Genomic DNA, 20,816 nt, shown 5'->3' with positions numbered 1-20,816 from the left:
TCTTCTGCACATTTTATGAACAAGAGTTTTCAAAGTGTTGCACATAAAAAGTAAAATCGATATTTCTGTAATTAGTCAATAAAGTAAAATCCAATAGGACCAAACAGCAACAATAAAGTTACTAAAACTCCTATATTAATACAATAAAAAGAAACAACAAAGTAAATCAAATAAATAAAGCTGAATACAATAAAAGGCAGACATCAGGGGTAGTAACATAAAGATAATAGTATAGTCAATACTGCAGTGGTAGTCTTGGTGGAGGTTGTCATTGAGGAAGAGCAAGCTGCAGTTGTTAATCCAGTTTATCTGTGGGTGTGAACCAAATGCAAACCTCCAGAACAACGTTCCTGCGCTTAAAATCAGTTGATGAAAATGAGTTGTTATTTTATTATATATATATATTTTACACTTTATAATAACTACACCTTATTTAGGCACACTTAATAACTACTTAACTACTACAGCTACAGTTAAAGCCTAACTCGTAATGAATAGTTCTTCACATACCTCACTTATTCATTGTTAAGTCATTCATTTCATGTTTTCTGTTTATTTGAGCTATTTGTGTAAAAAAGAAAGAAACAGGCATCATTTGCGCCGTATATAATTATTAAAGGCACACATTTTGGACTATACTGTTGCCATCCATAAAAAAAACATGCTCCTAATGACCAGCTGTTTGTTTGTACATTTATGAGGTATTTTTCAACTATGTAAATATCTGTCATAAAATACATACTTGTATTTCAATTTTATTTTTTGAGTAAAATTCTACACTGTGTGGCTTTTAAAGGGACTATATAGAGCTTAAAAATGTTAAAATTATGTATTTTCCCCTACATGTTCCAGCCATGTCCTAATGTGTATGAGCTCAGACTGCATCTAAAATCCTGCACTGTCATGCATGAGTTTAATATAGAAGGAAGCTGCAGTTACGCGTCAGAAGGTGGCAGTAGTGAGTAGAAAATGACCAACTTGCATCTAGCCCCTTTAAGCAAGGCACACAGAATAGCTCAAAAGGAGTAAGCTGAAGCATATAACTTGTTAACACTTACCCCTGTAGTAGGTATTAAGTGTTAGTCACACTTAATTAATTCATTGTTCATGATGAATGAACTATTATTAAGAACTACTATTATTAAGGCTAAATAAGGTGTAGTTACCGGTATTATAAAGTGTTACTGTTTTATTTATTTTTTTATTCCTTGGCTATAACATTTGGCCATAATGATAGTTTGTGAATATACTGTGGTCGGTATTTGCTGATATGAAGCGGGTACCCCTCAAAATTGTCTTTTTGTGTACAGGGATGCAGGCTTATTGAAACAGCCGACCAGGATTTCACAGACTTCACTAAATGTTTGGCGCTCATGCTGGAGGAGATCCGGCAGCAGCAGTTACAGGTAAATATGCACCAGATCCACCGTTTTCTCCGCATAACTCAAGCCTGGCATTTGTATTGTATGCACTTCATGGAGCGCTGGAGGAATACATATTAAAGCCTATTTTTTCTCTCAGCTTATGAGCGCTTAATGCCCTTAAGCAAGGAATTGGGTTGTCAGACACTTAAGCTGAGCCTGGCAAAGGTCAATAGTGTTGGGCTATGCAGATCTCAGGTGGAGGCTTGTGTGGGCGAAAGCATGCAGGAAAAAAAAAAAAAAAAAAAACCCTTCTGGAAATGAAAAAATAAAAATAAAAAAACGAACAACAACCTTCATTCTCGCTCACACATCCCCTTTAGAAATGTAACAATACCCTCTTAACGCCCACATGCAAATGCAACCTCTAACTTGTTATTTCCCCACCCTTTACAGGTTCATCATCTCAGTTCTGTTATGACATTGTCTCATTTTTCTTTAAATAGCCTGAAAAGGACTCAGGATCATCATGCCCCGCCAGACACACACAGCAATGAGCTTCGCAGACTGACTCTATCCGCCATTCTTTCTGACAAAATGTGAGCTTGGGGTTTACCGAATCTACACGAGGAGTTACCCAACTTTCTCATAACTTCTCAATTACCACTAAGAATTTTTTTTCAGTTCAACAGCGTATATATGTCAATCTTTCTATCCTCTTTTTATTCTCCCCATTATTTGAATTTCTGAGCAGCACGCTGAGTGTTGCTCCAATCAGCGCTGAGTAGCCCAATCACTTGAATCGCATCTCAAAGCTGATGAAAGACCATGAAGAAGATTCTCAGGGAAACACTCTTAATTTTGTATGTCGCCAGTTTTTACTTTTGCATTATCGTCTTTTTCATCAATCTGTACGATTATGGATGCAAATGGAAACCCGCAATTGTTATTTGGATATTATAATCCTCTACAAATAGCTAAATATCCTGCCACCATGAATACAAATTCAACCCTATAACTGTGTAGTTTAGAGTCATTAAACTGCTTCCAAACTTGTTCTAAAATGCATGTGTTTCATTATAGCAGTTCTTATTTCAGTCTTCTGAATGTTATTGCTCCTGGACTTGTTCAATATGTCCACGGTGAACTGAATCTTGATGTGAAAAGATAAATTGCAAATCTAATCATAATAGCAACAACAAAAAATCTGATATATCTTAAGCTTTTTCAGCAATATATCGGGGGTTTTACTTTCGTACTTGCATGATATCACTTTTTTCAGAGGCTATTCACACTTCATCCCCCCTTTTATCCCAACCTCACTATTATTTACTTATATACGAGTAGCCTACCTGCATGTTAGAGATACGACTATGACTGTTAATCTTAAAGTAGCACAAGTGTGATATTTGCTGCATTTTTCTACATTTTGACCCCGCATATGCTTTGACTTTTGTTTCCTTTATCTGTTGTATTTTTTTTTTTTTAAGTGAAAGGAAAGTGCAGTCGCAATAATAACAGGGTGATTTGCAGATTTTCTTCTCTTTGTGCTTCTCAGGCTGTTTAACATTCATCATATTAGTCCTTGAATGTTTTCCTTCACACAGCTTAGCTCTTGATTTGGGGAATTTATCTCTGTTTGTTGGTTTAAAATCCCAAAGAATGGCTTGGGAGGATTAGAGTGGGCGTCTGGTTGCGTGTTTGTGTACGTTTATGGAAATATGTGTCTTATGCTTGTGCGCTTCTTGTTTTAATCTACGCCTTGCTTTCCCGTGTTTCTCCATAACTGTGTGTTAGATGCACCTGCTGTGTGTTTGTCTGTGCCGTGCCCTAGTTAGCTTGTGTGTCCTTTCACTGTAGCAGAACACAGTTTTCATCCCGCTCGCTCTTTGTTATCTGTTCATCAGGCTCAATAATAGGACATGGGCTTTTGTGTCGTGATCTCAGAGCCAGCAGTGCTCCCCTGGCCAATCATGAATCAGTATGAAACTCAGTTGAGCCAGCTTGTTAAAATTACTGAATTCAGCCTTGTAATTTGTTCAGCTCATTGAGTGTACAAATATGCACTTTTAGGTTTATATGTATTGTAGCAAGATATATCTCCCCAATTTGTGTCTTTGTGTTGATGTAATGGTAGTTGGAGATGCCATTTAAATGATTCATTACACTTGCCTGACAAGAAAAAAACAGAACGTCGCCACACATACAAAAAATATCCTACGCTATATATACACTTCTTTCTTTAGTTTTGACATGAGGATGTGCAATGTCAAAATATTTATTTATTTAATATCTTGTGTTGCCTTCTCCAGCACATCCCAAAGATTCTCAGTGGGGTTAAGATCTGCACTCTGTTGTGGCCAATCCATGTGTGAAAATGATCTACCTGAACCACTCTTTCACAATGTGAGCCCGATGCATCCTGACATTTTCATCTTGGAATTATGCCTCGTGCCATCACGGAAGAAGAAATCCATTGATGGAATAACCGGGTTTCATTCAGAATGTTCAGGTAGCTGATCTCCTTCTTTTCCTAAACCAGACTGACTTCATTAGCGCAGATCATAACAGTGCCCACAGGCAATGTTTTGGGGCTCATACACAATGTAATAAACTGTGGAAAAAGGTAGAATATAAATAAGTACATAAACATATTACTAGCCAATTTTCTGGCAATTTGTCCTCAGGCAGCTATGGCCACAGAGGAACTCAATAGAGTTCAGAATTTAACACTGTGAAAATTAAAGGTGCTCTAAGTGATCCCGTTTTTCCGGACCGGCATGGTTGCATTCCCACATTGCATCGCTAGGCTCATTAGGGTTCATTACTGACACCTAGTGACAAAAATCAAAAAGACACGGCTTAGGTCAGCTGCCAAAAATTAAATCGAGACAGCTGGACATATCTTTTTACAGACAGCAAACGCTTTGTGATTAACTGAAATTAACCAAGGTTACCACCCACTTTACTATTTCGTGGCGATTCAGTTACCAAATTTGGTCTGGAGAAGTAATTATTCATGTATTCTTACTTTGTGTTTAAATATCATCTACTGTACTAACTGTCTAGGACATACCGTGGGGCATTGTATACTACATATACTTGCGCACGTATCCTAAAAGCATGAGCAGCTCTCGCCGTTTTCAGTTTGTAAAAGTAGCTCACATGTGATCGAAAGGTTGGCGACCTCAGTATTATCTGATAACACAATCCCAATCTATTCCCTATATGCTACCAATGCATTGTTGTTATGGGTTTGAAATCTGAAGAAGATGCAGCGAGACGATAAATATATTCGGGGGACAGTGTGTCTTTGAAGATGGGATCAGATTTACCTTGCTCCAGTCACTCACTACATGTTTGTTCCTCTTTATAGATTTTCTGAGGGAACTTGTTGTGACTTCGAATCTGACACACTATCTCCAATCTTTTCCTTTGTATTTGATCTTCCCTTTTCTCATCATTTCTCCTTGTACTAGCTTTGCCTCTGTCAGAGCATCCTTACAGTACAGACGAGATTTTGACAAGGCTATTATCCCCGGCAAACTCAAAATCAGTGCTGGGCTATAGATTTTGTGTAGTGCAAATTCCTCCTCGACGTAAAATGTGGAGGGAAGATAGGACAAGGATTACGGATCATAGAGTACACGGAACCAAGGCTCAGGCTTTGGGCTGTAACCTATAGCAAATGATATGAGGATAAGAATGCATATGTTGAAAGTACAGAATCTTATAATCTTATCCATATGCAGAAGAAAAGTGGCTGCTGGAAGGCCAAAGATGCAATTATAATTTGTAAACAGCGGTGAAGTTTACTTCTTTAAAAAATCCAATGCTTACTTTTTAATGCTAATCAAATGAACATGCGGCGTCTATTGATTGTGACAAGTAAATGAAATTGTAGTAATATATATCAGATCTGAATGATTTACGCTAATGGAGCAACTGACATTTGTGTGATGGTATCAGACTGATACGTTATTTGTCATGTAAGTAGGACTGCTATAGCATCCAGTCAAGATCATTCATTATGTTGTTTTTAATGGTCTGTATGTCAAAACGATGCGCTCAAGTTGACAAAAACAAACGCAGCCCACGGGTTGATTGATTAGTTAACATTTAGTTGCACCCAGCGCATTTCGACAACTGACGGATGGGTGCCAGGAAAACAAAAAAGGTCTAGGTGACTTTAAAGAGTTTTTCATCCACTTAAAATTGCAGTAAACACCAATGTGACACCTGCATTTAGATTTATGGATGGAAAATGTTGTGAAAGCCGCGCATTTGATGAGTGTCACCCCTGTGCATTAGTTTGATATTCAAGGACAAAGTGGGACAAATCTTCTCCAGGTTGACGGGGTTTGCATGTGGGGCGTGATCGGACTGTCAGCCACAACCGTCTTTTGACATTTACCTTAAAAAAAAAAAAAGATTAGAAAAACATTCTTGTTGAAAATCAAGTCATAAAAGAAGCATTTAAGTTCATTGTTGCGTGCGATACATTTGACAGTCTTTTGTGTTTTGCGTATGGATGATCTCTCTTAGGAATCATTTCGAAAACTCGCCTTGCGTGTCTAGATCTCAGCATGTAATAAGATAATATCAAGCGTAATCTTTTCAATTATCTTCTCTCACAGTGTTTCAAAGTTGTGCCATATGATCTTAAGCTAACAATCGTCATCATCTTCTTGATCTTTGTTTCAATGTCCTTTTGTTGTCTATTCATTGTTGGACATGCAATATTTCAGGAACCCTCATTTGTATTTTATGGAGCAAAGTATCTATGACCCGAACCCGAAATACTGCACATATTAGAGACAAGAGTTTTAGGGTTAATATTCATGTACATATATCAATGGAAATATAACAAAGACAGATTAACTTACCTTTGTTTATAGGAGTTCAAAATTATCTCTGCATTTGACTTTTAAACTTTTTTTTTATATATTTTTTTTTACATTACTTTCATTTTAAATATGACTAATCAGACAAAATGGCCAGTCTAGATCTGTGATTGTAAGAATCCGAACCAAAGTGGGAGCAACAATGATTCAAGGGGTAGCTCAATCCCCTGAACCCAAAAAGTCTTATCTGCACAGATTACAGTTATGTCGAGCATTATATTAACTAACTCTGTGAACGGGGCAGGTAGACATAATGCTCTGCTACTTTCATTTAAATTCTTAATGCCATTGCCTTTGTAATCTTTTGTGTCAACATCAGTTTACAAACTCTTGCAACAGTTAGTAACCATTCCAACATTGTCCAACTGTTTTGTTGTTGTCCCATTAAACCCTTGTAAGTTCACTCACTCATCGAAACAATGCCAAGGCACATTTCGGCTGTCCCTGAGCGAGTCCATGTTGTTTTTGCTAATGCGTATGCTGTCTACATTTGTGTAGCGCGAGCGTGGTGAGAGTGATTGATGGCATTTTGAAGCCTCTGTGATGTGGTCGCTTTGACTGGCCCTCTGCCCTCCAGACTCTACAGGGTTTTAATGTTGTCAGGGCTGCTCCTCCGCTGTTAGCTCACTCTGTGTCGGGACAGAAGTGCTGAGAGCTGTGAATGCTATGTGCTTAACCAAACTGCCGCCGCCTCAAAGTGCAGAACAGCTTTGACGGTGGCTCTGAAGTCGCATGAAATGGTATTAGTTTAAGTAATCCACTTAGCTCAGTTTGTTGATGAATAAGTCATTTTTCAAATATTTTCCTCTTTGCAGTTTCCTTTTCTCTGATCTTCTTTTATTATGTATCCACTGTTCTGCCAAAGCAAACAGTTACATGCTTAGCTTTAAAAACTTTTATCTGTCAAAGATTAATATTTTGTTAGTACACCTGAGCAAATATTTGAAAGTTGCATCTTCTCAGCGATAAATCATATAAATGCAATATCTTTTAAAGTGTGCTAGTGTGGTTTTTATTGTCACAAGGCAGTGAGCTCCAAAATTGCCAGAAGAATAATAATTTTCTAACACTAAAGCCAATATGCAATTTGATGCATGCTTAGCTAATTAGCTATGGTGACTCCAAACAGTGATAGTCGAAAAGAATACAGTGGGAGGAAAATGTATGGGAACGCTTTGGAATTTCTCACATTTCTGCCTAAATACGTCCTAAAATGTGGTCTGATCATCATCACAATCTTAAGAATGAATAAACAGTGTCCGTTTAAACTAATACCACCCAAACAATTACATGTTATTATATTTTTAATGGCCATAACATGTAAACATTCACAGGACAGGCAGGGACGAAAAAGTAAGTGAACCCAGGGATCTCGCTGAACTGTAAAGCGGAATGGTCCAAGATTGACTGTATATTAATCTACTGCTTTTGTCACACAGAAGGATGGCATATATTCATTGGGAGATTGAGGTTGTCCTATCGATCCAATGAATGTGTCCTAATAACGTGATCTATTTAAATAGGTCGATGCGATTGTGACTCTGGGCGGCTTAGCTGGAAGATTTGACCAGACCATGGCTTCTATAGAGACTTTGCACCACGCCCTCAACATGACTGCTCTCCCCGTCTTCATCATTCAAGAAACCAGCCTGGCTCTCCTCCTCAGACCAGTGAGTACTGTTACCTCCTCCACCGTCTGGGGCTGAAGGATTGTGGGACAGCTATTGCAATTATGATTAGATTTATGTTTAAAGCCAGGATACAGTGGAGTGGACTGATGTATTTGCTGTATATACCCCAAGCTACAGTGGTATTTCTGCGATGTAGCTGTTTTCACACCACACACACATGTTTCTGTTTTTCTCCTTGCGTTTTAGAGGGGCTGGCATCCCTTTTGATGCTTCCAATTTTGGCAAGCCTCAGCAATGGCCACTTCCTAATTCCTCACTTGATTGCGCTTACAAGTGCAGAGAGCAGCACCCCTCGCCCTATCTGCTTCCTTTAGCGTTTCCTGTGTTGTTTATGTGGAAGGTTTATGGGACAAATCGCTTACTGTGACAGTTTATACAAGAACTGAGATTGGATTAAACTGCGGTATCATTATCACATACTATAACTCATACAGGCCCAATCAAAAAGGCAGCAATTACTCAGAAGACGGCAGTTATTCTCTTTCTCAGTCCTCTCCTCAAGCGTGAACCTCAGGACAAAACAGGGAGTAAACTAACTAAAATAGGATCAAGAATGCACATGGAATGATAAAGCAGGGCTCAATTGTGTCTAAACGGTGCTCTGGAGTAAACCATTATTTTTACCCCCAGGCATAGAAGAAGAAATAAACAGTCCAACGTTCTCCCCCCAAAAACTGAACCTGAACTTGAACTGCAATAGGTGGCTTCGTGACTTTATAAATTCATATGTACATCCCTGTTTTGACCGGCCATGTACAAGCGTGTCGTGAATACAAGATTATGCCCTGATGAAAAAAAAATATTGAAGATAGGCAAAGTAGTCTGAAATTGCAGTATTTATTTTACAGTGGAGGCCCTGGGCTATGTGACTGGTTCATGTGAGTGTTGCAGCCTGAAAACAGCTTGGAAACCCCTATTATACAGCACCACAGACTAGTCGATTCTTTTTTTTTTTTTTTTAATCCCTAAATTTCCATTTCATTGCCCCAAACTATGTAGCCCTACTCGCACCGCTTTGCCTCTCTATCTATTGTACGTCTTGTCATTATTCCGACGGCGTGTTTATCATTTACTGCTTCATACCTCGACACCTCCAATTAATCTTACTTGAGTGCAGGTAAATTAAGCTCGTTTGTCAGCGCGCCTCCAATTCACGAGTGTCTGATGTAGGCACACGCCAGTACATGAAGGTGAGCGCGTCCTTCCAGAGGCCCACTGCTATTTGTCCCAGTTACATGTGTAATTGAAGTGTTTACAACTTTTGCCAAATCCCCTCACCTCGGCTATTCTGCGCAATTACGGCTCTGTTACGTGCGCAGCCTCAAGATCGTATCGGAAGATGCGACGGGTACATACTCTGTGCTAGACTGATTCAGAGGAATGCTATATTTTTAGATACAGTAATGTAAGTCAATAAACATCAGGAAAATAAAGATAATAACGAACGGAGAATGCAAAAGCTGGCTTTTTTTTTTCATCTATTTTTCAATAGTTGAGCTGTTGACAACCTTTTCTGTATACAGTCAAACCAATGTGCACATGTTATGTAATGAACAACAAATACTGGAGCTGTATTTCAAAATTGTAATTCAAATTAATACAACAAAAACATATAAATAGTTCTAATACAGTGGCTCTCAAAGTGTCACCTTATAAAATCTTTGATCGCTCGAGTACCCCCAGACTAGATCAAGATCAAGTTAGGACCAAATCAGAACTAAACCGGCTCTTAAAATGGTATAAAATAGACCTAAATTGGACTAAACTACCTGTTAACTGGGTTTAATGTCTGACAATGTCTATGTCTAAAAAAAAAAAAAAAGTAATCACAGAAGCCTAAATTAAATCATCCATGAGACTAAAATGAATAAAGCCTAAAGCCTTTTTATTGTTTTTGTTTTATATGTTTTTATATATATTATGTATGTACTTAGTTAGTTACTTAGTTACTTACTTAGTTACTTACTTACTTACTTACTTACTTACTTACTTACTTACTTACTTACTTACTTACTTACCTATCTATCTATCAACTAAAACTAAACTAACTAAGTGGTACAAGTGACATTCGGAGGCTATAATTTTTTATACTGTATTTCCAGGATGGCTCTATTCGCTTTGGTGCCCTAGGCAAGTGTGAGCTTTCACAAAAAAGATTTCACAATTCGGCGTCCTCCCCACAGCCTTAGGTAGTGCCTAAGGTGCCTGCCCTGTGCCCAAAGCTGGCCCTGTATATTTCCAAATGAAGATGTGTCTGAAACATTTAGTAAAAGTGACATTCAATTACACTATATCACATCCCTGTAGCGGCTTCATTAAACCTGCTTATTTTAGAAAATGAGCTTTTGCAGTCACACAGGAGACATGTCCCCGACTTAATCAGGGTTGTGACTGTTTGTTTTTAGCACCAGCGCGTCCCAGATGAAGTGTCAAAGTGTTACCATGCTATCTGGGAATACTGTGAGTCTATACCTGGCTTGAAGCGGTGCATAATTCTCATATCTCTTATTAAGTTATGGGCGGGGACTTAGCTGCTGTAGGGTTGTTTACTTCCAATCCCTACGTAACAAGGAGATGTTTTAATCAGTCGGCATCCCAAGGTGAGGCTAAATTTACTCAATTTGAAGCGAAATAAAAAACCAAGAGACAGCGCAAGCCGACTTAATCTTTTTGTTTATGATTGCCTTCTGCGTTGCTGATTCACAATGCTAGTGTCGGCCTCTCTAGACACCTGTGCACGTCTCCTCTGCGGCGGGGCAGACAATGCACAGAGCTGCGTCAGCCCAATCCACCGCTATATATCACGGTGCAAATGTGCAGGCTTTATGAGCTTGTTTACCTGATATCCGTTTGAAACATGTCAGGGGCGCAAAGTGATTTAAGGTGAAGAGTGAATGAGATGCCACAGAAAGGAATTGGAGTGGAATTTGCATAACAAGTAGTTTCATGAAGGGAGAACTTTAGAGTTCATTGCCAGGTTTGTGCATACTATTTCAATTTACTTAAAGATATATTGGGGGCAGATCTAAGAGATGATGCTGCGGGGGTCCCAAACCTTTCCCCCTGATGGGCCACTTTTACCAAATAAATACAACAGAGTGCTACTTATGCTCTGATGATTCAGCATAACTATGGGACTTAGATGGAGTATCTCCTGGACAGGACGATATTTAAACCCAAAGAAAGGTACTGAATTGAGTTTCCTAAAATGCTATTTCATGCTAGAGAGACTCAATGAGAAACAAATTGAGATGATTATTACTTATTCGGCACTCAGACTCCGGCAGAAGACTTGAGTCTGATGTTTTTATATAGGTGATCGTCATATAATTAGAATATCATAAAAAAGTGCATTTACTTCTGTTATTCAACTTAAACTGTGAATGATACTCATTACATGCAAAGTGAGATATGTATCCTTTATTTTTTTATCATTTTGATTATTATGGCTCACAAGTTGCAAAAACCCCAAATTAAAAATCTTATAAAATTTGAATATTTTGAAAATGGACTGTAAGCCATAATCATCCAAATTATAACAAGCAAAGGCTTGAAATGTGTCACTTTGCATGTAATGAGACTAGCTATAGTTCTCTCATTAGGTCTGTTTAGAAAGTCTATTAAAATTCTTCCACACTTTGCGGCTGATGATTAGATCTAGCAGCCTTTTGAAGGGAAGGTTTTTGCCCTACTAGCTCCACTTTAAATGTGTATTGAAATAGACAATTATTCCATTTTTGAAAATGTACTTATATGGGAAATCAATATTGTCTTTGAAACTGTAGAAGAAAAATCTGACATTGATTTGACATTTATTAAAATTTCAAGTATATTAAAAAAAAGATAATCTTCTCTCAAGTATGACATGTTTCCTCTCCGCTCAGCTTCTGCCTAATTGTTTTCTTTGGCCCGCTCCTCCTTTTGTTTCCCTGTTTGTCTTTGCTCTGTCTCCGTGGCACGCTCCCTCACTCGGCGCGCCTGGTTTATGTATAGAAAACAACCTCAGGATGTTTCCTGAACACCACAAACTCCAAAGGCCTCTGCCTCTTCCCCACATTCGCTCCCTGCAGCTCTGCCCGGCGAAGACACACAGCTCAAAAGATGTCACGCTTTAAAGACCCCCAGCGGAGCCAGCCTGTCTGTGTGCCAAATAATATGTAATCTACAATTGTTCTAATAAAATGACCTATTTTCTTTTTATTCTTTCCACAGAGAGAGTGACATAGTGTTTTTGGAAGTTGCTATAAGCATTCAAAAAGCTAAACTTGACTGAAAGTGTTTCTTCAGAATGATCCTTTCAACAGATACATACATCCAAGATTTGAATGAGTCGTGTCCTTGAGCAAGACACTTTTCTCATCTTGCTCATCTCTCATTGTGCTGATTTCTTGTCATTTCAGCCAGTCCTAGAAGCAGTTTTGACCTTTGTATGTGCCGGTACTGGTCTTTATTAACTGGCTGCATTGAGCGCAGGGATCTTTTATTCAGCCTGTGGAGTCTGACTCTGCCTTGTACCTTTATTGCATGATGCACCTGTTTTTTTTCTCCCTAGTCTCACTTTTTCAAAGAGATGCCACGACATTTTGAAAACGTGTTCATGTTTATTTTCTCTGTAGAGCTCTTCACAACATCTGCTTTGTACGTCAGGCGCAGCGGAAGAGACTTTTTGACACTCGAAAAAATTGCCCCCCCCACACACACACACACACACACTCTCCTGCATCAATAGTTACTTTATACGCTCTTAAAATACATTATTTACGCCGGATGCTGATACTGCGGGAACCGCTCTCAGCCACTGCTCCTTCTCTTAACGGGATGTCACTACAGAAGTACTTTGACTTTTTGCATTGTGTAAAAATAGAGGATGATTCAAAATGGCGAGGTGTGCTCTTTAACTCCGCTGCACAGGGAATAGAGGTGGCAGCTTGACAACAGCAATAATTTAATGTAATGAGTATTGGTCTCTTGGTGGACAAGCTGAGTTTGTGGACAGCGCTGCGAATATAAAAACACCATAGCATAAACAGTACAGGGGATGAATAGAGTGTATGAGAAACAAAAAGCAATGGTCTAACTGTCCTTAACATTGTGATACCGTTATAAATACGATATTTCACTCAAACATAATATCACCGCAGTTCCATTGAATTTAAGAAACAATTGTAAGGTCTGTTTTTGCGGTTTGGTGCATTTGCCCACACACATTTGTTTGTGTTTTTGGTGTCATTAGGGCAGCCACAGACTGGAGGTGGACACTGGGCTGGAGGGCGAGTGGTGCAGCCTGATCCCTGTCGGAGGGGCCTGTCAAACGAACACCACGGGACTCAAATGGAACCTGGGTGAGTCCAAACAGCTCACACATACATACAGTATACACTATGTGAAACTATGACATTGTGAGGGTACGTGCGGTTCACAGGCGTACGGTGGCCCTGGGGGACACGTCACAGCAACAAAATCAAAGACAAACAAACAAACAAAGCATTATTTCTGAAAACCATGGGCTCTGTTTTGTGTTTCTAAACATAGGCTGTAGACTTGACTTTGGCGCTGACAAGGGGGTGCTCTGTGAAACCTTCAGCTTCAGTATGTAGGTTGTACATGGGCTGGACAGACACTGCAAATGGCTATGTAATCTAGAGCAAAAGGACATGAGGTGGACACGTGCTGGTGTTTGGATCATCTGTAAATTATCTTTCTCACGCCTCAGTTGACCTCTTTTTTTCCTAAGCAACGGCCTCTTGCCACTGGATGTAGGCACCTGTTGCACCAGGTGGGGCATGGGGCCCCATAATAGCAAACAATCAGTCTTTTTATTGTCAAATATTAAAATGGTAAGTGACAAGGAAAAAATGCTTTATCATACTGCACTTTAATGAAGTAACTGGCTGGGGAAAAAATAGCCAATTTGGGGGAAAACAATGGAAAAATTTAACAAATCAGGATTCATGTTTACCCCACAGGGTGCCCAGTCGAAAAACAAAGAAGATGAGGGTCAGAATTGCTTTCACAAACTTGTGCTTATGAGCCATTCTCTCTCCTTATAGAGCTAAACAAGCGGAGATTAACTAAGCCACTGGCACCCTATAATATTAGATTCACGATAGGGAGATTATGCATTTGTAGTTTTATTTCTGATTATTCCTAGCTTCATGCCAAAAACTCAGATTGACTATTTCTTATACTGTAGATCCATCCATCCAGTCACATACTGATGCAAAATCCTGTTAAATCAAGCCGTCCAGTTCATCTTGATATGTCTTGGGTTATTTACTGATATGCAGATGCATCCCTTAGGGCTTTGGATAAACATTTCATTTGAGCAAAAACATGTCTTTGATGTTTAGCAAAGGTTTGGAGACTTCTCAACTTCTATCACAGAGAAAATTTAAGAACAAGACTTGAAAACGGCTCCCTTCCTGCCTGGTGGATGTTTTCACTTTGCAATTCCCCTGCTGGCCCTTTTTTGGTCTCATAAAGGTATATTTTGGAGGCACAACATTACATCTTGCTTGTAAACAGGTCTGTTCATCATGGAACCTGTCGGGGTTTGGGATTTATTCGGCAGCAATTGAACTATTGATCCTCAAAGTTGATGAGAAAGAAGAAGTAAAAAGAGTAAGGGTTTTAACGAGTTTGACAAGGACTAATTTATGGTCGTTAAATGTCTGTGTCCGAGCAAACCGTGTGTCCAAAACCACCGGCGCCATTCTTGTCTGGTTGTCCCACTCACAAACAATATAAGTGGAAGAGGAAACATCGGTGACAGGGATTACAGTGACAGCTCAGTGATCCGTGTTGGGCAAGTTACTTTAAAACTGTAATGCATTCTGTATTAGTAGTTACATCTATAAAAAATGTATATGTTTGTATTACATATTACTGTTTCAGAAATGTAGCTGAGTTACACTACTTTGAGTTACTTCTGAGTTACTTTGAGTTACTTTGGAGTTTCTTCCTTTTCTTACCTTCCTTCATTGCCTTCTCTTTCCCCCATTCTCTGTTTTGTTTTGTGTTGACGACGCTACACACAACTGCAGATCTTATACACCGGTGTGTGTCCGTTATTTGGGGGGAGTTTGCCTTTTTTCGTTCATACATTTAAATGCACTTGTAACTTGACTTACTTCAATTATAATGACTAATACATTCCGGTATTTTGTGTAAGTAATATGTTACATTCCTTAGTTACTGAAAAAGTAATCTAAATTTGTAACTTGTTACTTTTGTAATACGCTACCGCCAACACTGCAGTTGATGCATTTGGGAAGAGAAAACTTTTCGTACCATTATGGCCACTAAAATAACTTTACTTAAAGGAATCAAAGAGCAAGTGTTGGGTGTGATCCTGGGAACTTCTGCTTGAAACTGAATCTTCTCTGAAACATACTCTATCAACCAGTCCAGTCAGCGATAAATGAAAATCAAAACTACGATACCTGGATTACTGAGAGACTTTGTCACACATTTTTTGCTCAAGTAAGAGTAAAAAATATTACTCAAGTAGAAATGTGTGTAATCTCTCAGTGAGGGGTTTTCTATCACAGAGAAGGTTTGGTCAAATTGTCATCAAGTACAATTTCTTCAAAAAGTAAATGTTCCTGATTGACGACAGAATCACCCACTTCTCACCAGACTTTCTGCGTATTAACATCACACTTTCTTCTTTGAAACTTGAACAATGTGTGTATTCCTATCTTCGCCCCCCGCAGCGCTGCCCTGCTCCCAGCCTGATGACCAGCTGTGTACTTAATGAGTTGGCTTGGTCCGCAGTGGCACCCGTATGAGGGGAAGCCTGGACCTTCTGTCAGCCAGGGTGCATAATGTTACTGCCTCTTGGTGGGTGTCCACTCTTCGTGTCTCCTATACACTCGAGTGAGCACACTTGTTCTGCCCTTGTTTGAACATATCTATATGCGTGTCTCAGAGCAGGCGTGTGCGTGCGCCAAACTCTCTTGTGTAGCTCCTGTTTTGATGAGCTCCAGCCTGTTGTATATTTACTCAGCGCACCTGTGAGCCGGCTCTCCTGAATTGCAATAAGAGGGATTTTTTTATGAAAGTCCTATGCAGATTAGGCCGTGATAACAAGACACATAATTAATCGCATGCATATGTAGGAGGCTCGAGGCAATGATTTCCCTGTGGGCTTGAGAACAGGGACCAGAATGAGGGACTAACAATTTTGGCATATCAAGTTTTTGGGTTGAACCACGAACAAGCGGGCAGCTGTGGGGACAGAGTCAATGCCCTCTGTTTACAGTCTGTCTCTTAGTCTTGGTGTTGCAGCACTTGGGACAATTCCAGTTCGTTAGAGTTTTGTTCGCTGATGGTCAGTCAGTGTTTTATATTCAATGAACAGAGGTAGTCAGGAACAAAGTGAATTTACATAACACGACAACACAAAGCAGTTTTTGAGGATCTCTACTTTTATGATGAGAACTTATGACTTTTACTCTTCTGCTTTTGGAAAATAAATTACCTTGGCAGGCTAAGTATTAGGTTAGTGATTTCAGGTTAGTGGTAGAAGTAGCAGTTGCAGTAACCAAGTGTTTTCTTTATTTTGAAGTTCCACTGCTGCTTTCACTTGAAAACTTCTTCAAATTAGCCTGCAGGCGGCTGTTTGAAGCTGCCAAGTTTGTCATCTAGACCGACTGCGTTTTATGTTTCAAAGCTAAAAAGCAGCTTTATTAAGGAAACGGAAAACTAGCACAGTTAAAATAAATAACCAAAAACAACAAACTGTCCCAAAAACAAGCTGCTTTGATGATGTTGTTAGTAGAACTTCAGACGTGGTAAATAATTCATTGGACACTGTGCTCGCACGTCTGATAAAATCTAATTTAACATCCGCCACTCGTGGAGCAATCAGATGGACCGGTTCTGACTTCTCTTGTTAGGAATTATATGAGACGAAATATCCATCTATTTCTCTCAAAGCTAAATGATACACAGATGTTTTCTTTTCAATAAATAAGCCAGAAGGCACTGGTAGTTTGTCTGTATGCAAACAAATGTTGTGTCAATGATTGTTTATTGTGTTCTGTTTCAGAACTTGCTTAAATCTTAATTTAGACCTGGTTGCGTTCCAGTTTAATTCATTTTTGAGCTGGTATAGTTTGTCATAGTCGCTGTTATGTTCTGGTTGTACTTGATGTACATAGTTTGAGAATAACTAATCTATAGAACAATAAAAAGAATAATAATGTTCATACATTTGATGAAAGACTGTTTCTTTGAGCGGAAGAAAGTAAATAAATAACAAAAACTTAGTTTTTGTTATTTACTTGGGCTGGAATAACCAACTAACTTTCTTGAATGCTGTCCACCCATCGCACATCAAACCTAGTATCCACAAAACTACTGGGTGCTGAAATGATTACTTTTTGCTATTAGTAGTACCTTCATCTTTTTCAGTACCATAGCAACGGCACTGTTACTACATTGATACATGGCCAATAAACTTTTTTTTTTTTTAAGTTTGAGTTTCATAACCACAGTCTTAAGATGCAGCCGCCTGTTTGCTAACCTCTCGTGCCCTTATACCATTAGCCTGCAGCTGCGGAGAACGTGCTTCCTTTTTTTTTTCCTCAATTCCAAATCATGTCTGTGCCATTTTCAGCAAGACACTCAAACTCTTTAAACATCTAAAGAAATATACCCCCTTTCTCTTGTGTTCAGAAGACTTTGTGATGAATAATATATTATTTTAGCCACTGCTGTCTTGAGTCAGCCTGAGGGGACACTGCTCGCTTAGATCATGTTTAAACTCCTGCGGTAAGTGATTCATGTTGTTTACTGTGTAATATGAACAGTGGATGAGCTAAGGACCCCAGAACAAACTAGTGCATTTTAATAACTCTTTTATAAATGAATGTTGTTGTAGCTTACGCCAGAGAATTTGAACTCAGTGGAAGTGATTTGTACGGTAATAAGATAATGTTGCATAAATGTTTCAGCAAATCTTTTAGGCTTCATTATGTCTGGTTTGTTATTATAATCACTTAATATACATTTTTAATATTTTTTTTGCGGCTTTATTGGCCATCTCTTAGCAATTAAAGCCATACAGAAATGATTTCATTTGCCATCACCGTCTTCCATTTGCTCACTTAATTGTTGGAATCTCAAGGCCTGTATCATTTAGTTCAGGAGTTTGTGGTCACTACCTGTCAAACTGGCCACTGTGCTGTCGCCAAGGAAACAGCAGCTTTACAACTTTTAATCAGACATTATTCCCCCCCCCAAAAAAATCAGAGCAGCAGGTCAAACGTGGTTGTCCTGTACTGTTGGTGTGTGAGTACATTCACAATGTTCCAGAGAAGATGGAGATGCCAGTGGCTCAAGGGAGTATTTGAGGAGTTGTGCGTCTAATAAAGGACTGCAGTGCGGTAATGACACTGAACCAGAGCTCTGTTCTACTAAATAATGAACACGCTGCAGTGGAATAAGTACAATGTAGCAGTGAGCATGTGTCTTTATAGGCAGAAATCCCAGTGTCTAAGTTGCTTCTAAAAAATACTCAAGTAGGACGACTTAAAACAACTAAGTATTGATGGAAAAATAAAAAATAAAGATTTATGTTCCCTTTTTTTCTCTCCATTTCACATACATCTAATAAGCCTTCACGCCAAAATCCCATAAATAAGAAAAATCTTCAACATTATCATCAGATACAGATAATAAAAACACTTCAAACAGTGTTTTAAATTTCATCTTGAGTTTCCGTCATGATGCACTTCCTTCTGGACAGTGTACGAGAACATTTTGTCCGTGCTTGTTATAAAAACTCTATACTGCTTCACTGTGCCTTGCATTTTAATCGTTCCTTTGGGTGATATTCCCCCACAAAATCATTTCCCTTGAAAAAGCTACATGTCTGTATTGCCCCCTTGGCACTGTGCTTAAACATCATTAGACCAAGCCACCGATAAAGGGACAGCATTTTGAGCGAGATACTGTTTTCACTGGAGTATTATCAGTAATGGCAAACTATTTAAAAATGCATGACTATTTTGTCTTTTCACAACAAAACAAAACCAAACCAAAACAATATCGACAAAATATTTCCTTTACTTTCCAATAGGACTACTTTTACTTCTTCTTCTACTAAACCAGTGCAGATTTTGTGATAAATTTTAAGTACAACAATGCAAAAATTAAGGTTTACACGCAAAGTTCTACTTGGCACTTCATATTGAAATCCCACTTAGTTTGTCGAGATGATTTAAGTGGAAGGGTAATCCAAAATTGATTGCAAAATGCGGCAGTAAATCACAGATTCTTGCATTTTTTCTGTGGCCGTTTTCTCCCATATATCCCCAAGAGCAAACTGTGCTGCTGATATGCTCCATTATGCAAAGCCGGGCCGCGTTCTTTGCACCGCTGATTGGCCGTGCCCTGGCGCACAGACCCAGCGGACGCAGTTGGCTGGACTCTGATTGTTGATTGGTGTTGCCTGAAGTAACATTGTAAAAAACGCTGCCAATTTATTTGACTAAAGCAGTCCTCACCTCTATTCTCTCTGTTCTCACTCTCTTATTTCAGGGCTACTGCTGCTGTGTGTCCCGTTGCCCTTGCGCAAAATAAGTGGCATTGGACCGCCCACGGCAAATAACCAGTCTAAAATAATCTGGGATAAAGGCATGTTATTGAATCTCTCCAATCACAAAAAGAAACAATAGCCCTCTGAAACCTATGGAAAGGCTTACAGCTGCACTGCAATCATATCAAGGCTTATGTGTCTATGTTTATGTGCGGATTCATTGCATAGATTTTTATCATTTTTGCATGTTTGGTTATAAATGTCTTAAACCAAGACGCCAATCCAGTCTAAGATCTCAGTTTCATATTTCCTGAATATTATATTTTATATGTGAAGGAGCTGACCAGTGCAGGACACCATGCTCTGAAAACAGGGGACAAACCCAAGAGGCGCTGCACCGTTTCAGAGGAGCACTGAAGGCAGCCAGCTAGGTTTCTTCCGGGTGCTACGGGTTACCCCTACCTCCAATAACATGCTGGTCAGGTTGGCCCACAGTGGTGGCACGGCTCAGTCACAGCGGCTCAGGACCAACACCTGAACACAATTTTGTGACATATATAGCTCTTACTTACTTAATAGCTTATCTCCATTTGAAACAGTGTTCTTGACAATAACAATTCCTCACCACAAGCGCCAGGAATTGAAACTAAAGAAACCCCATTTTATTTTTTTATTACATAAGGGGATACTGTATAAATTAGGGCTTGGACGGTCCACTTGTGTCACGATCCGATACTTATCACGATACTCAGGGGCCGATCCGATACGTATTGCGATACAGTAAGTAATTATGATAAGTAATATGTTTACCATAAAATGCATAAAAAGTAGTGAAGCGATGGCGAGTGTTTTCACTTTGCAATGAGAGGATTAAGCTTAGCTAGAGATAGAGAGGTGAGGAAAGCCTTTCCTGGATACGTAGGACGTCAGGAGAAACCTTTTGAGAGCTGTTGCCACAGTGCAAAGAATAGTGAATATCCAAAGATTACTAAAAGATGTGCTAGCAGCTTGAAGCACAGCTCCCGGCATGTTTTTGATGAGAAAGCAACTTTGTAACATGGTAAAAGCTCTAAAATGTTGATTTTGCATAACACCCCCTTTGATTTATGTAATTAAATTAATACATTTTGTTTTGTTTTGTTCAATTGAACGCAGCGCCACCTATATTGTACCTTTTCTTTGCACAGATGGTGAATACATCAGGTCAGTGTGTTGTTTTAAGACCCTACACCTCTTTAAATGGATATGAATAAACATCTTTGCAGCCTCAACCTGTTTGAAAACGTGCTACTTGCAATAACTTTTAATTTAATTC

At 39.1% G+C, this 20,816-nt stretch overlaps 1 protein-coding gene across 2 annotated transcripts in view; it reads left to right on the top strand.

Moving 5' to 3' along the window:
- tpk1 (thiamin pyrophosphokinase 1) overlaps positions 1–20,816 on the top strand; it is a 67,811-nt gene that overhangs the window by 32,635 nt on the left and 14,360 nt on the right. For both annotated transcript variants that reach the window (XM_079575833.1, XM_079575834.1), the window contains exons 6-8: positions 1,311–1,406; positions 7,789–7,935; positions 13,190–13,298. In XM_079575833.1, coding sequence (XP_079431959.1) covers positions 1,311–1,406; positions 7,789–7,935; positions 13,190–13,298 — 352 coding nt within the window. The remainder of the gene's footprint in view (positions 1–1,310; positions 1,407–7,788; positions 7,936–13,189; positions 13,299–20,816) is intronic.

Source organism: Gobius niger (assembly GCF_951799975.1).
Source record: "Gobius niger genome assembly, chromosome: 18".
In the NCBI taxonomy this organism is placed as follows: domain Eukaryota; kingdom Metazoa; phylum Chordata; class Actinopteri; order Gobiiformes; family Gobiidae; genus Gobius; species Gobius niger.
Note: the sequence above shows the minus strand (reverse complement) of the source record. Positions and strands in the feature narration are given on the sequence as shown.